The sequence below is a fragment of the Drosophila erecta genome, unplaced genomic scaffold, assembly GCF_003286155.1.
Source record: "Drosophila erecta strain 14021-0224.00,06,07 unplaced genomic scaffold, DereRS2 tig00000218-arrow-arrow-pilon, whole genome shotgun sequence".
In the NCBI taxonomy this organism is placed as follows: Eukaryota; Metazoa; Arthropoda; class Insecta; order Diptera; family Drosophilidae; genus Drosophila; species Drosophila erecta.
This window is the reverse complement of record NW_020825212.1, coordinates 172,850-190,603: the sequence shown is the minus strand read 5'-3', so window position 1 is coordinate 190,603 and position 17,754 is coordinate 172,850. Positions and strand designations below refer to the sequence as shown.

At 49.2% G+C, this 17,754-nt stretch overlaps 5 protein-coding genes across 5 annotated transcripts; 2 read left to right on the top strand and 3 right to left on the bottom strand.

Annotated features, from left to right (window-relative positions):
* The first annotated feature begins 2,999 nt into the window (after nucleotides 1-2,999).
* On the top strand, nucleotides 3,000-5,432 carry LOC6551290 (protein RFT1 homolog). The gene is made up of 4 exons (XM_001976960.3): nucleotides 3,000-3,306; nucleotides 3,406-3,620; nucleotides 3,754-5,011; nucleotides 5,079-5,432. The coding sequence occupies exons 1-4, from the start codon at nucleotides 3,247-3,249 to the stop codon at nucleotides 5,214-5,216; spliced, it is 1,671 nt and encodes a 556-aa protein (XP_001976996.1). The 5' UTR covers nucleotides 3,000-3,246; the 3' UTR covers nucleotides 5,217-5,432.
* LOC6550966 (protein twisted gastrulation) lies at nucleotides 5,267-8,063 on the bottom strand. The gene is made up of 4 exons (XM_001976959.3): nucleotides 7,414-8,063; nucleotides 6,228-6,440; nucleotides 6,023-6,167; nucleotides 5,267-5,965 (listed from the first exon to the last, which is right to left on the bottom strand). Exons 1-4 carry the CDS (start codon nucleotides 7,631-7,633, stop codon nucleotides 5,770-5,772), a joined length of 774 nt encoding a protein of 257 aa, XP_001976995.1. The 5' UTR covers nucleotides 7,634-8,063; the 3' UTR covers nucleotides 5,267-5,769.
* Nucleotides 8,064-8,431: 368 nt separating this feature from the next.
* Nucleotides 8,432-13,077, top strand: LOC6550965 (GPI inositol-deacylase). The gene is made up of 11 exons (XM_001976958.3): nucleotides 8,432-8,513; nucleotides 8,819-9,076; nucleotides 9,142-9,873; nucleotides 9,937-10,119; nucleotides 10,172-10,416; nucleotides 10,471-10,893; nucleotides 10,955-11,080; nucleotides 11,137-11,330; nucleotides 11,396-12,038; nucleotides 12,115-12,210; nucleotides 12,268-13,077. The coding sequence occupies exons 2-11, from the start codon at nucleotides 8,936-8,938 to the stop codon at nucleotides 12,434-12,436; spliced, it is 2,952 nt and encodes a 983-aa protein (XP_001976994.1). The 5' UTR covers nucleotides 8,432-8,513; nucleotides 8,819-8,935; the 3' UTR covers nucleotides 12,437-13,077.
* An 887-nt stretch (nucleotides 13,078-13,964) lies between these two features.
* Nucleotides 13,965-15,164, bottom strand: LOC6550964 (translation initiation factor IF-2). Its single transcript, XM_001976957.3, has 2 exons — nucleotides 14,295-15,164; nucleotides 13,965-14,234 (listed from the first exon to the last, which is right to left on the bottom strand). The coding sequence occupies exons 1-2, from the start codon at nucleotides 15,125-15,127 to the stop codon at nucleotides 14,150-14,152; spliced, it is 918 nt and encodes a 305-aa protein (XP_001976993.1). The 5' UTR covers nucleotides 15,128-15,164; the 3' UTR covers nucleotides 13,965-14,149.
* Nucleotides 15,165-15,912: 748 nt separating this feature from the next.
* On the bottom strand, nucleotides 15,913-17,753 carry LOC6550963 (gustatory receptor 5a for trehalose). The gene is made up of 7 exons (XM_001976956.2): nucleotides 17,534-17,753; nucleotides 17,210-17,470; nucleotides 16,956-17,150; nucleotides 16,634-16,902; nucleotides 16,414-16,568; nucleotides 16,107-16,359; nucleotides 15,913-16,048 (listed from the first exon to the last, which is right to left on the bottom strand). Exons 1-7 carry the CDS (start codon nucleotides 17,640-17,642, stop codon nucleotides 15,956-15,958), a joined length of 1,335 nt encoding a protein of 444 aa, XP_001976992.2. The 5' UTR covers nucleotides 17,643-17,753; the 3' UTR covers nucleotides 15,913-15,955.
* Between the last annotated feature and the right edge of the window lies 1 nt (nucleotide 17,754).

Here is a 17,754-nt window from a genome sequence, read left to right as displayed (position 1 = left end):
AAAAAGTATGCTACATTTTGTTTCTTATTTAGGGATTACTCTATTAAGGATTTGCGTGCTATTATTCCTCGCCAGCTTGGCCGTTCCGAGGGACGCACTTGCGCAGCACTGGCTGATCTCTCGCAACCGGTTCGAGCCCGGTTCGATGTCGAACTTGGCTTGGCCAAGAGAGAGAGCTCTTCGTGCTAACAGTGAAAATAAAGCGCATGTGTCCTTGGCCAATCAGCTGGCCAAAAATGCTTAGGAAAGTTCCAGCGGTGTTTCCCATGCATTTAGTTGTTTCATAATTTCTGTCCTTTCCTTTGATTCATTTTTATACCATAAATGTATTCTGCTAACTATTTTGGATAACAGCAACCGTTTACGGTAACATCATTTTCGAATTCAAAATTGGATCCTTCCAGGTGAAGCCTTTTTCCAAAAGGAATATCTTCTAATTCCAATCTGAACTTCTGTTACAACTACTTGAATTTGTTTTGCAACAAATTGGAAAAAGTTAAAAGTTCTGGTGCCAATCAGAATCCCTATAAAAATGCCAATTCGACTAAATGGTTTTCCGAAAGTTTATATTATTAACTCTATTAATTTCTTATATTTTTTTGGGTTTTAAAGAGAATGTTTGCTAATTTAATCAGTTTTACGCGCAGCCCCTAAAAGTAGGCAGCACAACTTGTGGTTTTTGAATTGAATTTATATCATTTAATTCCTGTGTAACTCCTTTTGTTACTAACAGAGCCCCTGCGTTCTTTGTAGCCAGCCTTGACTGTGGCATCGCAGACTGTTGCCATGCGTGTTTGCCGTATAATTATAATCGTATCATGCATATCTGCTTTATGGCGTCGATCCGCAGAAATTGCTGCCTTATCGCGCTGCCTCCAGAAGCCGCGCCAGTGTCCAAGTCCACGTACAGAAGGAGTTCCATGCCCGTGCCCCAGCCCATGTCCACGTCCATGTCCATGTGCGCGTCCATGGTGGCGGCCGACCAGGGGGCGGTGTATTCCGCCAAGGACACACCGTTAAATGTGGAAAATTGCCGGCGGGCCAGCAGCAGCATACAAAACAAAGAGGAAAAAGGCAGAGGGGAGTAAATTGTTGAAAATTATCACATACTAAAGACGCCGCGAGGATGCGACTGCATCTGATCCCGCTCCCGCTCCCCCACCCCTTCCCCCGGCGAGCACGAAACAAATCACATTATTAGCCGCCGTCGTTGTTGCACGTTATTTTTAAAATTTTTCGTTTCGTTCGGCCCCCGTTTGATTTTAGGCGCCAAGCCGATGTCGCCGGCGTTTGGCTGCAAATTGCGGCGACACGTCTGGAGCGTGGCAGCAGCATTCAGCAGTACACTGGGCGTACAAATGTGCTTTAAGGTGTTTTAATGGAATTAATTCCTAAAATTACGCTCAGTCAGTACGCAAGGGCAGTATTCAGTGCACTGAGATTGGACCTAAACGCTCAACAACCTATCGCACTAAGCAACTACACTGTTTCTTTCAGTGCACACACTCACACACACGAGCCGCAGATAAGGCAACGAAAAAAGCGTCGAGGGAGAGCGAGTGAGATGGAGATAGAGATACAAGATAAGAGAGACAGCCAACAGACGCCAGACAACAAAAAAAAAAAAAACAACTGCAACAACAACGACGCCGGCGAAGACGCAGCATCGCCCCTACACTGGAAAAAACAGCGGCACGTAAGTCACGTGTATCCACAAGCTAGTAGTATGTGCAAGACGTTCGCATCTGTGAGATACTTTTGTTGATCGCAGATCCTCAAGATCAATGGCAAGTGATGGCAATACCGCAATGGGTGTGTGATTTTTTCAGTGTACCGGCGACGCTGCCGCTGCGATGCCAACAGATATCAAGCACGTCTCAATCTCAATCATTCAGGGCCGGGCTCCGGGAAAGGTTTACGTTTACGTTTCAGCCGCTGCCGCTCAATTAACAATGAAAAGTCGGTCTGGTACGTCATAATATATTTTTATCTGATTACCTGGCTGCGGTGTGCACTAGAGGTGGACCCAAAATGTATTGTATCGGGTTTAATGACATGTGTTTTAATGTGAATGAGCAAAGGATTGCATAATTCTGTCGGTTATCAAACACAGTTCAATAGCAAGACACCCGTTTGCATTACAATACTAATACGGAATTCGTTTTCGAAGCTGGTACCAAACTTATGATTGCCAAACGCACAACTATCGCAGAGCGTGATCCTCAGGCCGTGTCACGGGTTCACCTCTAGGAGCCTGAATGGCAGACAGTGGCGCCGGTCGCCAGGGACCAAATGGGAGCCAGGTCCCAGAGATCCCACCGATCCAACCGATTCAACAAAATCGTGCGTTATTCGTCCGTCTCGACACACACACACACGCACTCAGATACTGTATCTTCGTATCTTTGTATCTGCGGCTAGGCGACTCCAAGCGACTGGAACAACATCATTGCTCGTCTGTCCGTCATCCGTGCTGTTGGCATTGTTTCCCCTGCTTGTGGTTGTGGATGTTTTTGTTGCTTGTGGTCTATGTAATTTTTCGCGTGACTCCCATGTCAAGATTTGATCTCTAGCAAATCTCACTGGTCTGCTGGCGTCAGTCTCCAAGTCTCCAGGTCTCCAAGTCTCATCAAGGCGACGCCGCCCGTGTCCCGGCTTAAAAGCTTCATTACTGTGGGAATTACGCAAATAAATTGTAAAAACTCGACTCGGATTTAAAAAGTCCTAAAGAGCATCAGCGTCTGGAGGAATAGTTTCAACTAATGTAATAACATTAAATAACTCTGCTTTTGAGCTAATTGGTGTGGGCTTTAAACCTAAATGGGTGAAATTGTTTGTTATATTCATATAATATGAACCCTTTTACGTTTAACTTATCTTAAAACCCATTTTGGTTTTCATTACAATACAAATCGACAATAAGAGGCGCTAATTCATGGCATACATTCAAAATTTTCATATTTTCTGGCTATTGTGCTTATTTCCCAATATGAAATTAGGTGCCATGCAGCCTCAGATTTCAAATCACCACTTATCGATACCAGCTGGCGCGAATGGTGATCGAAATGCGATAGCAAAACAGCTGGTTATCAGCACCTGGCCAATATCGATAGTCAACAAAATCCAGATGTGAGAGAACATTTTGTGTTGTTTTGGCCAACAAATTGGGCCCTGTTTCTAAGTGTTCTTGCCATTGGGACGCGGGCACCTTGATCCTGCCTAAAGGAGCCTGACCAACGGGGTCAGATGGCGCGCAATGTGCTCGAGAGCAGCCTGCTGGGCGCCGGCTTCAGCATCATCTTTCAGGTGAGCCCAGCGCACTGGGAATCTATTTTGTGTCTGTGCCCAGTGCCTCGGAATTGTGTTACTCATCCGCACCGCTGCCGTCGTCTTATCGCCCCGCAGATACTGTGCCGCATCCTCACCTTCGGCATCAACGCGTACATCGTGCGTCATGTGGGCCGCGAGGTGTTGGGCATCATGAACGTCCGCCTGCTGCTTCTGGAGAGCACCCTGCTCTTCCTCTCGCGCGAGGCCATCAACCGGGCGGCCCTGAGCGCCAATGCCCAGCAGGGCGATCGCTGCTCCTGGGCGCAGCTGATCAACCAGATGTGGCTAACGTATGCAATCCCCACCAGCTGCTGCCAGGGGATCAGGAAGGATAGCTTCAAGGTCTCCTGCCTGACATCCTGCGAAAACTTGAGCTTTCCTACGTCATACTACACTTATAATACATTTTCCTCTTTATTTCAGGGTTCCCATTTGTGCTGTTTTGTGTGCTCCTTGCCTATACATTTGGCTGAACTGGCTGTCGGCGGTGGACGCCATCTACGCCTCGCAGTACGAGTTCGCCTGCTATGCCGTGGCCTTTTCCTGCGTCCTGGAATTGATGGCCGAGTCCGCGGTGTTTGTCGCCCAGGTCTTTTGCTTTGTGAAGCTAAAGATCCTGCTGAATACGCTGCACATCCTGGTGCGGTCAGCCATCTTCCTGTGGATTGTCACCGGTGATCGCAGTGCGGCAATCAATGCCTTTGCGATTGCCCAACTCTCCAGTGCAGTGACGATTGTCCTGGGCCAGTATGGCTTCTTCTACTTTTACCTGAAGGGCTTCAAGGATTTCGTAGCCCAGCAGGCGAAAAAGAAACCGGTGGCGCCGAAAGCCTGGCAGGTCTCGCTCTACGAGCACATGGACGACTTCCCCTTCAAGCAGCTGAGCGACTTCCTCCCCGGCGTGATGTTCAATCCGAACGGAAAGCATTTCAACCGGGAACTGCAAACGCTCACCCTGAGTTTTGTGAAGCAGGGCGTGCTTAAGCAAATCCTCACGGAGGGCGAGAAGTACGTGATGTCCGTGTCGCCGGTGCTGAGCTTCGGGGAACAGGCCACCTACGATGTGGTCAACAATCTGGGCAGCATGGCGGCCCGCTTCATTTTCCGGCCCATCGAGGACAGCTCGTACTTTTACTTCACGCAGACGCTATCCCGCGACATCAAGCTGTCCAAGCAACCGCAGGAACGCGTCCGCCAGGCGAGCAGTGTCCTGAACAATCTGCTCCTGGGCGTGAGCTCCATTGGCCTGATTGCCTTCACCTTTGGACAGAGCTACTCGTACCCAGTGCTGCTGCTTTACGGCGGTCCGGATTTCGTGGCCGGCGGCTTGCCGCAGAGCCTCTTGCAGTGGCACTGCCTGGCGATCTATCTGCTGGCCGTGAATGGGATCAGCGAGGGCTATATGTTCGCCACGAACACAAGTCGCGATATCGACAAGTACAACTATCTGATGGCCATCTTTTCAATTAGCTTCCTGGTGCTCTCCTACATTTTGACGGGCATCTTTGGTCCGGTGGGCTTCATCTTCGCCAACTGCATTAATATGCTGAGCAGGATCCTGTACAGCACCTACTACATCAGGCATCAGTATCGGCCCCTGTCGCTGGATCCGCTGCTGGGCCTCTGGCCGGGAAAACTCTTTGGAGGCACGCTCTTCCTGGCCGGCATCGTCTGTTATTGGGTGAGTTTCGTATGGTGCTTCTCGTTGGGAGTGCGGTGTAAAATGTTTTCTGTTCCTACTTCTGCAGTACCAAAGTTCTGACCTTGTCACACATCTGGGCGTGGGTGTCCTGGCTGGGCTCGCCTGCCTTCTGTCCTGGGCGCTGGCCCATCGGGATCTGGTGCGACTGGCCTGGCGCTATGGTCGCCGCATCAAGATCGAATAGGGGCCATTCGGTTGGGATTAATTTTCTGGCTTCCCTCCCTCGCAGCGGAGAACCAATGAATGAAACGCACAGTTTGAGAAATAATGACATATTTATACATAGTTGACATTTGTAAATTAATTCCAAAATTAAGTTATGTACTTATTGAGTGTTTGTAGAGCCTTGATTGCTTATTTAACCTTAAGACATGCATTAAAAGACAACGATTACTGTTTACATATGAAAATTTTATTTACAAGAAGTAGCTGGAAGTGTAGTCAACTTAGTAATTGCACTTAACCCCCCCAGAAAACCAAAACTCTCAGAAACTTGGAAAGAAATACATTTTTTAGTTAAAAAAAAAATGTGTAATATAATATATATATCGTGGCCGGTTCATAAGTAAAACAATTCAAAGCGCCTATTCAATTTTTGTAAATAAAAATAATAATAATAGTGCTATACAAATATTACTTCGTACTACATAATAATAATGTCACTGAATTGAGTAGCTAAATTTGTTAGATGTGGGCTTCTGTTCTGCTCCTTGAATGGCATCCTGATCGCGCCGCGCTCAGTAGTTATTGTTCACGGGTCCATCGAACGGGCCCATGCTCTCCCCGAAGTCCTGCATCTCCTCCTCCATGGGATCGTCCAGCTCGTCGCCCAGTTCGCCCTTCGACTCCGGGCACTTTCTACAGCGGCTCTCGTTCACGCCGTAGTTGATGCAGGTGGATCCCACGCACTCACAGCAGCCGTCGTGGAACCATCTATCAAAGAGTATATCAGTATATATGATCCACATATATGATCTTCCTGTTACCAACCTCGTACTGCTGGCGCCTGTTGTTTGGCAGCTGGTGCGGCACTTGTTCCACGATACGCACTGATCCAGATATATGACCGTGCAGTTTACGGTCACTATGTTGTCCCGCTCCTGGATCGCTTCGTCCAGGTTTTTGTCGTTGGTTCCTGAACAACAAGGCAATGGTTAGAGGGTTGGGTGAACTAAATCTCTTGGCTGGCACTCACTCAAGAAGTAATGACCGTCCTTCTCCAGCTTCGGACCCTTCAAGTACTTGTCGAAATCCACTTGAAACGTGAACACGTTCCAGTTGTACCCGAAGCTATCGCCCTCATCCGGTGTGGCCACGGCATTGAAGAGCTCCGGCACTCCATCGAAGTCCTCCACGTGGGACTTTTTGGACAAAGAGTTGCGGGTGTCGTTGGGCTTCGGACAGAGTTCTAGAAAGATGAGGTAATGATTTCATTAGAAACCTGGGTAAACAATTGTAAAGTCAAGTGCTAGTTATTTTTAAAAATCATATTAGAACGTAAAATATTCTTCCGAATGGATATTGCAATCATTACGATGCACATTCCTTTTAAATATTTACGATTTTTCTTTAATGGCATTTATTTTGCATTTGATAATTAAATGATCTATTTGTATTCCTCGAAAAAAGACATGATTTTCCTATACCGATCTCGTGTGCATATTTGTTTTCATCGTCATGCTCGATTTGTTTATAAACAACATCATGTGGGCCAAACGTAAATTGCATTTCCCGAAATCCCCATTGGAATGATTACAGGCTATTATTTATTTACTTATTTACACCATCAATAAACTTTTCTTGGCCCACTATTAAAATGGACAATAAAGTGACAGACAATTTGCACAATTAGAAGGTTGTTTGATGACTACAATAGCTTTTCTTGTACAAGATTTTAGAATATTTAATAGTTTTTAATAGTTTAGTCATTGCTGTTAAAGGAAAAATGCAATTATCCTAGTTTGTGATCTTTTCTAATAGGAAATTTGAAATTATTTTTAGCAAGCCTCATTGAGAATCTCCAGTTCTTAAATTTATTGCTCTGGTAGTAGTGCTCTAAACACGTATTCCTATATGAGGGGACCTAAACTTGTTCCATTCAGCGGCTTAGAGTTGCGACCCCTTGGCCCGCGTAAGGGTTAAGACTAGGCCCGATCGCCAGCTCAAGCCCGTTATCGATAACTAGTTAGCACATCGCAAGCTCCCCCCGCACACACACACGCACACACATGCTCATACGCACAACAACAAAAACAAAGCGATGATGTGATGGCCCATCATCAGTGGTGATCAAATCTATATGTATGTATGTGCATAACCGCCCACCGCCCACCACCCACCACCCACCAACCAGTGACCGAGGATCGGACGACCTTCCTTACCCACACAGCTGCAGCACTCCTCGTAGTTCTTGCCCAGGCACTTGAGGCACTCCTTGCAGCAGGAGCAGTTCTTCAGCTCGCACTTGCAGCTCTGGGTGAGCATGCACTTGGAGACGATCGAGGCGCAGACGACCTCGTTGCAGGACTCCACTGTGCCGTAAAAGCAGACGATGGCCAATAGCACGATGGTGCCCACTGTGAGCGAGCGCCAAATTTCCATGATCGGCGGTGGCTGTGTGTGTGCGTGTGTGTGTGTAGGGATTGGAATGCGCTCTTTCCCGCAGTTAAATGGGTGTGTGAGTGTGTGTGTGTGCGGGTGCAATTACAACAAAACAACAATTACAGGCACACAAGCACACGAAGATTGGGCATTTGGATGTGATTTGGCTTGATTCGCTCGCCTTTTTGCACCACTATTTATATATATGCAATATTAATTATAGCAATTCGATTCCGGACCGATCAAAACAACAACAAGCGACACCACAACGAACACTAAACAGCAACAACTAGCGAGCGGATCGAACTGTGCGCTGCGGCAGCGACGTTGACGGCGGCAGAGGAGCGACTGCGCGGCGACAATGTCTCTCTCTCGCCTTGTTTTTGTTATTGCTAGGGCACAAACTGTCTTTTCTGCTTCTTCCCCACACCTAAAACAACAACAATAGAGCCAGGCTAGACACAAACATACACACACACACACACACACACGCACGCACACGCGAATTATGCGCACACACACGCTCAGCAAGCAGGCTGGCTCACACGCACACACTTACAGGCCAGCTTAGAAATTCGAATGAATGATGCTGACGCCGGCGCCGCTGCCTTTTGTTGACAATTCCGGTATCTGAATCAAATAGCTGTGTCTGAATCTGGAGGATCGGTTTGGATCAGATCGGCGGATCTGAGCGCACGCGTACGCCAACTGAATGATCAACTAGCCAAAGCAACAACACAGTTCGGCTCGGTACATAGGTGTTTGTGTGCAAGTGTGTGGTGATCGAGGGATTGGAGATGAGCGCCTCTGCGACAGCAGTGATCGGGTCCCAAAAAGTCACGGCTAGAAGTCACGAGATAAACATCAAACTAAATTACGCGTAATTTCCTAAATACTTATTTTTATTCAAAGAAATTTCTGTTACTATGTTTAAATTAACAAATGTTCGAAGTATTTAAGAAATTCGCTGGCACATTCTATGTATTTTATTTATTTAGAGATTATGATTTATTTATGTAGAGCTCAGGACCATGAACAGCTCTATTCATTTTGTAATTGAGTTTTCTTAAACTATTGTCTCAAAGCAATTTAGCCAACGTTGTTAGGATAAAACTACACTAGTTATACATTAAATTTTATTTTATGGATAAGCGATATTTCAATGTTACTTGCATTCATGAGCAGCATGCACACCACCAGCAAGTACATACCCGATAAGCTATCGATAACTCGCATCGCCTGATATCGAATGGATGATAACAAAACAAGGCATAAACAGATATGAAAAACTGAGAGCCCAAAATGTTTATGTTCCGGAACTGCGCTGTTCTCCTGGTGATCGGCTCCATCTGCTGCTTCATCTACGGCGTGTTGCGCTTGCACGTGGAGGTGGAGCCCAATGCCTGCCGGATGACATATATGTTCGGCGAGCCCATGTTTGCGGTGAGTACGAGTCGGTTTATTTTAGGATATGAGTCCACCAATCGCTGCAAATACTTGGTTTGCAGAAAGTGGATGTCAAGGATGGCGACCAGTATCCAAACTACGGGCTATACTATTACTATGAGGCACAGCGACAGCCGCTGGATCCGCTAAAGCGCAGGATGACGGGTGCTCCAGTTATCTTCGTGCCCGGCAACGCCGGCTCCTACAAACAGGTGCGTTCTTTAGCCTCCGTTGCGCTCCGCAAGGCTATGTCCAACGATGCGGGCATCCACCTGGACTACTACACCATTGACTACGACGAGGAGTTGTCCGCTCTGTTCGGCGGCTATCTGCCCCGCCAACAAAGCTATCTGAAGCTCTGCATTCGCACCATCCTGTCGATTTACGAGGGTCGCACGGAGCAGCCATCCATCGTGTTGATTGGCCACTCCATGGGCGGCAAGCTGGCGCAGTCGGTGCTAGTGGATCCGGCAATTGGCCAGCACATCAATACAATTATTAGCATCTCTACGCCTCTGGATCAGCCGGTGCTCAATCTGGATGCCCAACTGGAAGAGTTCTACGGCCAAACCGACGCCGTGCTGAGCAAGCTTCGCACTGCCACAGTGCCCACGATGACCACAAATGTCTGCGACAGCCTGCACCAGCGACCACCAAGTGTGCAGCGAATGGCCAGCCAGGACAGCTCGGCGCGGCTGGACAACGTGCTGCTTATTTCCACGGGCGGCGGCAATAGAGATCTGCTGGTGCGACCTGGACTCACCAGCTCCCGGTTCAACGATCTGCACGCCATGGTAGTTGAATAATTCTGATTATATGGCTGAGTCCGCATTTATTTGCCCTTTCCTGTTTTGCAGACATCAGCTATACCCAAAGTTAGTCTAAGCTGTGACCACTTGTCGGCCGTGTGGTGCTTGCAGTTCATGCAGGCCATCAATCGGTTTCTCTTCAGCATAGCCTATGTCCGCGATGATCGCTCATCGATCGTTTTTGGAACCAACAAGCAGCGCAACCTGCAGTCGGCATTGTCAACCTTTGTGGTAGGTTGCATTGTATTTAAAACACTATGAAGTACTAAATATGTACTTACAGAAGCCTCGAAGGCGTCAGCAGAATACCGTGCGATTTGGATTTCCTGGAAATTGGCACGAGGAGCGGCGCCTGGTGATAAACAAGTACTTCACGAATGGTCTTAAGGGCACCTTCTTCGATTTGATTGGCTTGCAGCGACAGGAGCGGTATAGGAAGGCGGCCATCGAGGCCTTGAATGTGGATGACGAGGACTGGTTGTTCGGATGCTCTGCAGAGGATCACAATAAGACGGGACAGCTTTATTGGTAAGTTTACACAGTAGCCTGTTCAGATAATTTGTATAATTTCCTTTTGTACAGCGAAAAGGCTACCTCCCTGATGCACCTCGTCCAGTGGCTGCCCAACGAAGAGCGCGATCCACGTAGCGTTGCTCTTCTCGATCTGCACAACCTGCGCAAGACCTATGTGCACTGGACCCATTTGCTCATTCGCCTGCCACCGAGCGCCACGCGAATCGGCTACAACCTGGACATCTACGATCCCAAAGAGCGGGTGACGGACATCAAGATGCCTAAGTGGTACACAATGGCTAAGCTGCCATTAATAAACGAAACCCTCCAGGGCACTCTGCACCATCGGCTGCGCATCTCCGAGATGGTGGATCCGTATCAGAGCATTCGGGTGATTGTGGAGCCGCTGCAGTGCATCAGTCCCGAGTATAGAGTAACTGCGAGGGTATGCGTTCCCTGGGCAGCGGGCTTCGAACGCTTCCAAACACTCAAGTCTGTTTGCTATGAGGATAAACTATGTACGGTATATGATTCTTGTGTTTTATCTTTGCAGATCGTTTGATCAGAAGCCGCAATTGTATGTAAATGTACCAACATTAGTGCCCAGACATTATAACACCACCCTCAATCCTGTGACACTGGATCTCTATCTGGATCCCACCTGCCGCTACCGAATCAGGTAATTTCTATCTCACACTATAAGTCCATCTCACTCTGATTTATGTGCTCTTCTAGCTACGAGTACTCATATTCCTCAGCGCTATCTCGGCTAGTTCTGGAATTCTACGGCTGGTTGCCGGCGCACCTGGTCTGTGTGCTACTGATTGTGCTGAGAAAGCAGGTGGAGACCTTTCACGGCGCGGGAACTTTTCGTAGCCTGCGTCCTTATGTGGGTTATCTGCAGTACACATCGCTCTATATAGTCACAGGTTTGATTTAGCCATCGTCATCACCCCACTCAATCCCACTTAATCTATTCAAATCAAATGTGCAGCCTGTCGCCTCCTAAAGAAGCTTATCATCAGCAGTCGCGTGCTCCCGGAGCCAGAGTCATTGGACTACAGCTTCAATGTGTCTATTATAATCCACTGTGCGGCCATTGCCTTGTCCCTGCTGGCCACGTTGGGCACTTGGTTGGCCCTCACGCTCTATGGCAACGCATTCTACCGCCTGGCCCTGCGAATAACACGCCTCTCCCAGGCGACCTCCAACGTGATGATCTCGATCATGACCCACTTGCCTATTACGTACGGTATCCTCACTATTGCCGTGGTCATTGGCACCTGCAGCGGAGTGGGTCTTCTCCTGGCCTTTGTCTTCTACTTTCTGATGCTCTCGAATGCTTATAAGGACTATCTGGAGGACTTTCTCTGGCAGAAGGCGGCTAATTTGGTGCGTGGCAAACCTCCTGCAGTGGCTGAACAGGAATCTTCCATCGGCGGAGATGCAACGGAGGAGCAGCATGCAGAACGCCAGGCGCTGGAGCAGACGGACGAACAGCAGCAGCGGGAGGAGGACGAGCCGGAGCCATGTGTGGGCCTGCAGAACTTCTCCTTCCACGTCACACTGCTGCTGATGCTGCTCATGCAGCTCTTGCTCAATGCTCCCAGCAGTTTGGCTTGGTTGCGCATTTGCCGGTAATTCCCAACTGACATGACTGACTGCTAAATGATAATCTTAAGCTGAATATCCACGTTGTTTTTATTACTCCAGGCATGGCATTCACCTGCCGGATCCGAACTTGTATCCCAGCATAGTGGTTCTGGCATCACTGAGTCTTCTCCTGCAGCTGCGAGCCCCCCAGAAATGGTAATTGAAAATGAAATATCACTAAATGCTATTAGCTATAAATGTTTAAATTCGCAGTCAGGGATACTGGATGCTCTCCATGGTGTTCTACGTTCTGGCAGGCGTGGTTTTACTGTACTGTCAGGCATCCATCTACAGGCTGACTTATGTGATTGCCGGGGCCTTCGCCCTGCTGGCCGGCCACCAAAGTCTCTGGATCCTATGGCGTCGTGTGTCCCAAGTCTAGTTTCAGTTTTGTTCTCCATGTGTTAATTCGTTATTTATTGCTGCGTTAGTAAATTCAGTTCGCTTTGAGAGTCGTGCTCGCTGGCTTATGTCGCTTATGTAAGCCAGCAAATAACGTGGCAAATAAGCCCAGATCTGGATCTCCACCAGCGGGAAGTCCAAACCGGGGCCTGGCTGGGCGTTGATCTCCATTTGCCTCGATCGCGCATTATACGTATTAATTGTTTTTACGCCTGTTGTCGGCGCTTTCGGTTGGCGATACCTCGCCATCCCGGGTGGCAGGCACGTCATTCTCCATTTATCCATTTGAGGGAAATGTGTGAAAATTTTAATGCCCATTAGCAGCCGTGCCAGTTGAGCACACTCGCCAGCCATATCGTGGTTTTCTTTTAGCCAAAGACATAGTTCATAGTATTTTAGTACCTCCGAGATTGTTTACTTAATATTTTGTTAGCATGTTTTTTATATCGCAGGCCTCTGAATATAAACTCGTATTAGTCACTCCATTTCCTCCATCCTACAAATGGATTACCGACCTAATGTCACAAGCAACCCCTTGTATAAGTATTGTAAATGTTTTCCAACTGTTTTCATTTAGGTAGTCGCTTGTTTACCCATTAAAATACAATTTTATACATTTGTAAAGTCCAAAAGCGTGTACTTGCCGTTTTGCTGACCAGTTTAGATGGGCGTTCCATTACGGATTCATCGATCGATTTCATATGCGCCCACAAGGAGATCGCTAGCGCGCAACTGGTTGCCGATTAAATCTGGTTGCGGTCCATCAGCGCCATCGACTTAATGTCTTATTTGCGCGACGTGGAAATCTGGATCAGTCGGTGCATCATAAACATCATAAACCATGCAGTCCGGCGAACAGGAGGCGTGGGGCAGCACGCAAACTGGGTGAGCCATTCCAGCAGCGTCAACAGTGCCCACGGGAGTCGTTCGGAGCGGGCTGCTTGGTTGGCTTGGCTGTTCAGTGGCCAAACACGATGTCCCGATAAGGATGTGGCCACCAGCACATGCATTCATAACGATTCGCTTATGGAGCCGACATCTGTCAGCCGAATGTGACGAAAGTGGCCAATATTCGTGCCACTTGTGATATAACCAAATGCATTTAGCCGTGCGGGCTAATATGTTAATAATGTTGATATCGGCAAAATATCACTCAGCCAACCAATGGCTTCCACTTTAATCGAGCCTAACATTTGCCTCAGTCAATTAACTGCCTTTTGATGGTTGTGCAATATTAGTGGACTCAACTCAGATTTGTGCGTGCTCTTTAATTAGCCTAAATATCTGTTGATATTGCACAGCTCGCAGTTGAAACTAATTAAGCGCAATGCGGGTTTTTACAGCATACGTTTTATTTTTATATTTATTATATTATTATGGTTATTCACATCGCTTTCAGTGATCTACAAATAGACCAATCACATAAGTGATACCCCACACATTTGTCATGCAAATTCCGACCAAGTGAATAATAGCAGTACAGCCCAATGAAATACAACATGAAATACAGTTTGTTAAAATATTTTATTGGTAAGTTAAAACAAAAAAAAAAAACATACGACTTGTTAACAGGCCATGGCATTCTATATGCACATGCGCGTATTACTATAACATACAACTTTGTACAGTTTAGCTTAGAGAGAAAGTGGCAGTACGACTGTAAGACTGGCTGGGTGGATAAGTGGACAATGGACTATTGCCAGTAGGCGGGCACCAGCTGCACGGGGCCCTGCACATTGGCCATTTGGTGGTAGGGCGGCGGTGCCATGACGTTGATGCTGCAAGGAGACGGAGAAGTATAATCAGCAGGAGTCTCTACGAAAGGAGGCTTCACTTACCGCATGGGCTCCGTGTCGCGATAGTAGCGCGGCCTGGGCGCCACATAGTTGTTGGAGGTGAAGCTGCGCGGATTGGCCACCGGGAAGCGAATGGCGGGTTGCTGGCCATTGGACGCACGTCCACCGATGCGGGCGCGAGCTCTGGGTCTGGCCAGTCCGGAACGTGCCGCTGCTGCAGCTCCGGCGGCAGCCGCTCCGCCGCCTCCGGCCGCTGCAGCTGCGCCGGCTGCTGCCGCACCGCCGCCGAGATTGTTCAGTGCAATGCCGCCGCCCAGACCCAGGCCGCCCAGATTCAGAGGACCCAGTCCGCCGGGCGCTGCTCCTGGCGCCGGCTGTTGCCACATGGCCGCCAGTTGAATGGGCACCAGGGCGGGCAGGGAGACGGTGATGGGCACGCCGGGTGGTGGACCAGCTGGCGCCTCTGGTGCCGGCGCCGGCGCCTCCGGCTCTGGTTCGTCCTCATCCTCTGGCGGCGCGGGCGTTGTAGTTTCCGGCTCGGGTTCGGGTTCGGGCTCCTCGGGCTCTGGTTCCGGCGCAGGAGTCGTCGGCTTGGCCACATCCTTCCAGGCGGCCAGCAGGGCCAGCAGCTCGTCCTTGGTCACATGCGGACTGTGGGATGGCGGCAGTGGGCTGAACTCGAAGCTGGGACTGTTCCAGCCGTGACTGAGGCCACCGCTACTCCATCCGGGCGGCGGACCTGGTCCAAAGAGCGATCTCTGCTGGCGGGGAATGGGGCCGGAGATCGGGCCCGGAACGAACTGGGCGTTGGCCAACTGATCGATCAGCAGGACCACAAGGATCCCGATGCTAGTGCTCCTCTGATATCTGGCCATTTCGACTTAACTGCTGCTGCTGTGCGCGATTTGTGTCTGCGAAGTAAAACGATAGCGGGGCTTATATACTCCCATCGAAGATGTGATCCCCGAACTCGGCTCGTGAATTGGGTTAACAATTGGCTGCAACCGGACTAGATCGGCTGGACCTGGACCTGGACCCGCTGACCGGAAGCGTCATGGACATGAGGAGCTGCACAGCCGAGGTGCAGGAGGAGTCAAGCAGTCAAGCAGTCGAGGAGCAATCGGCATTGGCATTTGGCCAACTGGTTCACTTCGCATCCAATCGCTGCTCACGCATTGCGGTGTGCCTAGGAAGCGTGAGCCATTTATGGCCAGCAATTGCATCACATACTTATACTGGATTACCAAAGTAAATGGTCCGCAATCGAAAATGAAAACCAAACGCCAGGCGATGTGAAAAGTGGAAAGCGCGTGCAAGAGCGGGCAGATGGATGGCTGCAAACTGGTTCCTGCATGGACTCCCAGCCAATGTGTCTTAATTGCCATTAACTGTGCCAACAGCGGGTAAATAACAAATTATGGGTTGCCGCAAAGCGCACAATTAAATATTCAAAGGACTCTGCTGTTGCTCATGCATATGCATGGCAACGCTGCGTATGCGTGATATGAGATAATCCACCAGGAAAACTGGCCAACTGATGGCGAATGCGGTCATTCATGGTGCGAACTGCAGTCAGATAATTTGCACAATCTAAACAAGAAAGTGCCGCGAAATCCTAGTTGCAAATAAAACATTCGCTGGGTAACAGTGCGTATGAGTGATATTATATTGAAATACATTTGTGAACATGCCAGTTGGGGCGTCTAATCGAAATTGAAGGGCGAGCAGTCCCAGGACTTTTTATCCTCGTGAAACTGGATGAGCACCAGTTCATAGGTGGCCACCGTACCCGCCATCTGAAAGACATAGACATGGAGAACCGAGCAAGTGAAGACTCAGCCTGGATTATCTCACCGCCAGGAACAGCTTCCTGGTGACATTGAAGAACTTGAGGCCCGTTAGCGCCACCTGATCGCTGGCCAGCTCAGCGGCGAAGCGGAAGACCTCCGGATGATATCCCTTGAGCGGGACAAGGCGCAGCAGATGCAGTGGCTTCCTGGCCTGGTCGTTGATCGCCGAAACGTAGAGGAGCACGGCCGTAGATCGGCTGAGCAGGAACAACAGCGAGAAGTAGAAGTAGACGGCGTGGGCGGATGAGGGCATGGTGCTGGATAACAGGATAGGAATCATTGCCAGCTGGGCTTTCGGCTGTATAACTCACTTGATGCTCTTGAGGAGCTGCAGGCAGATGAAGTACAGATTGCTGCCGAAGGATATCAGCATTATACCGGACACGGCGTCATCCACCTCCCGTATGAGCTCCACTATGGAGCGGTAAAGAGTCCGTGACCACGTCCAATAGGCTTCCGGCATGGGCTATGGATGTTGCAAGCTCGATAATGATATATGCATACACACTGCCAGGCGATCAGTTAGCCCACCTGTCGGACCTGCTGCTCCAGGCTGCGATTCAGCCTGGCCATCATCTCGCTGAGACCTATGCCCAGCATCATGAGGAATATGTCCATGTAGCTCCAGCCGAAGGTGAGCAGCACATTCTGGATCTTGCCCAGCCAAGCCAGCCAGTTGGAGTAGGGAAACACTTCGAACAACTGGGCACTGGTGCCATGCAAATAGGATTCCACGGGGTTCCTTCTTCGGGGGCAGAAGTCGTAGTACACCACCGAAATGATGCTCAACAGGTGCTCCACTGGAAGAAGCATACGGTTATAACCAGCGACCCAAACGTATTGGCAACACAACTCAGTGAAACGGTCAGCAGCACGAAGGCCACCAACTTGAGGCGACGGGCAGGACGAGCCCGTTGCAGGCAGCAGTTGTAACCGGGTAGCCGCTGTTCCACCGCCGCCCAATGGCGCATCAATCCCGGCCAGAGTTTGGCCAGGTTCAGGAACTGCCACGAGGCGAACAGGATGCTCACGTGAAAAACTATGGGCTCTAAATGGTAATGTAAGTATGCGGTTACTACGTTGCGTATGCGCAGCATTTCATCTTACCCACACTGCGCACATCCAGCACACTGTGGGCCACCTTGTGGATGCTGAAGGCCAGGTCCACCGTGGTGGAGCAGAGGTACAAGGAGCTGTACCAAAATCGCCAGCTACGCCGGCTGAAGCTCAATCCTCTGTAGGTGGGCGCACTGATGCCACTCACGGGCATCAAGCAGAAGCACTGGGCCACCGCCAGAACCGGAGCAACTGCCTCATGGAAGGAGCCATCATGCAGGAAGTTCTTTCGCGTTCCCCGCACCTGGCTTTCTGGATTGTAAAACGTAAATGGGATGGGTTTACTCAGGGGATTCTATAGAGTTAGAACCTCACCTCGAAACTGATCCAAGCCGCCTTTAAGATTTTTCAACCAGATCTTGCCCTGCATTTTCAGATGCCGCACAGCTCGATTACATCGATTTCGTTCTTTTAGCCGTCGCATGTTCGAGCTCTAGATCCTGACTAAACGGCTAATTCAAAAATTCAGCAGGATATGGTAGAAGTCCACCTGTTGTCAACTAATAGCCAGTGATGAGGAATATAACAGGTCTGTT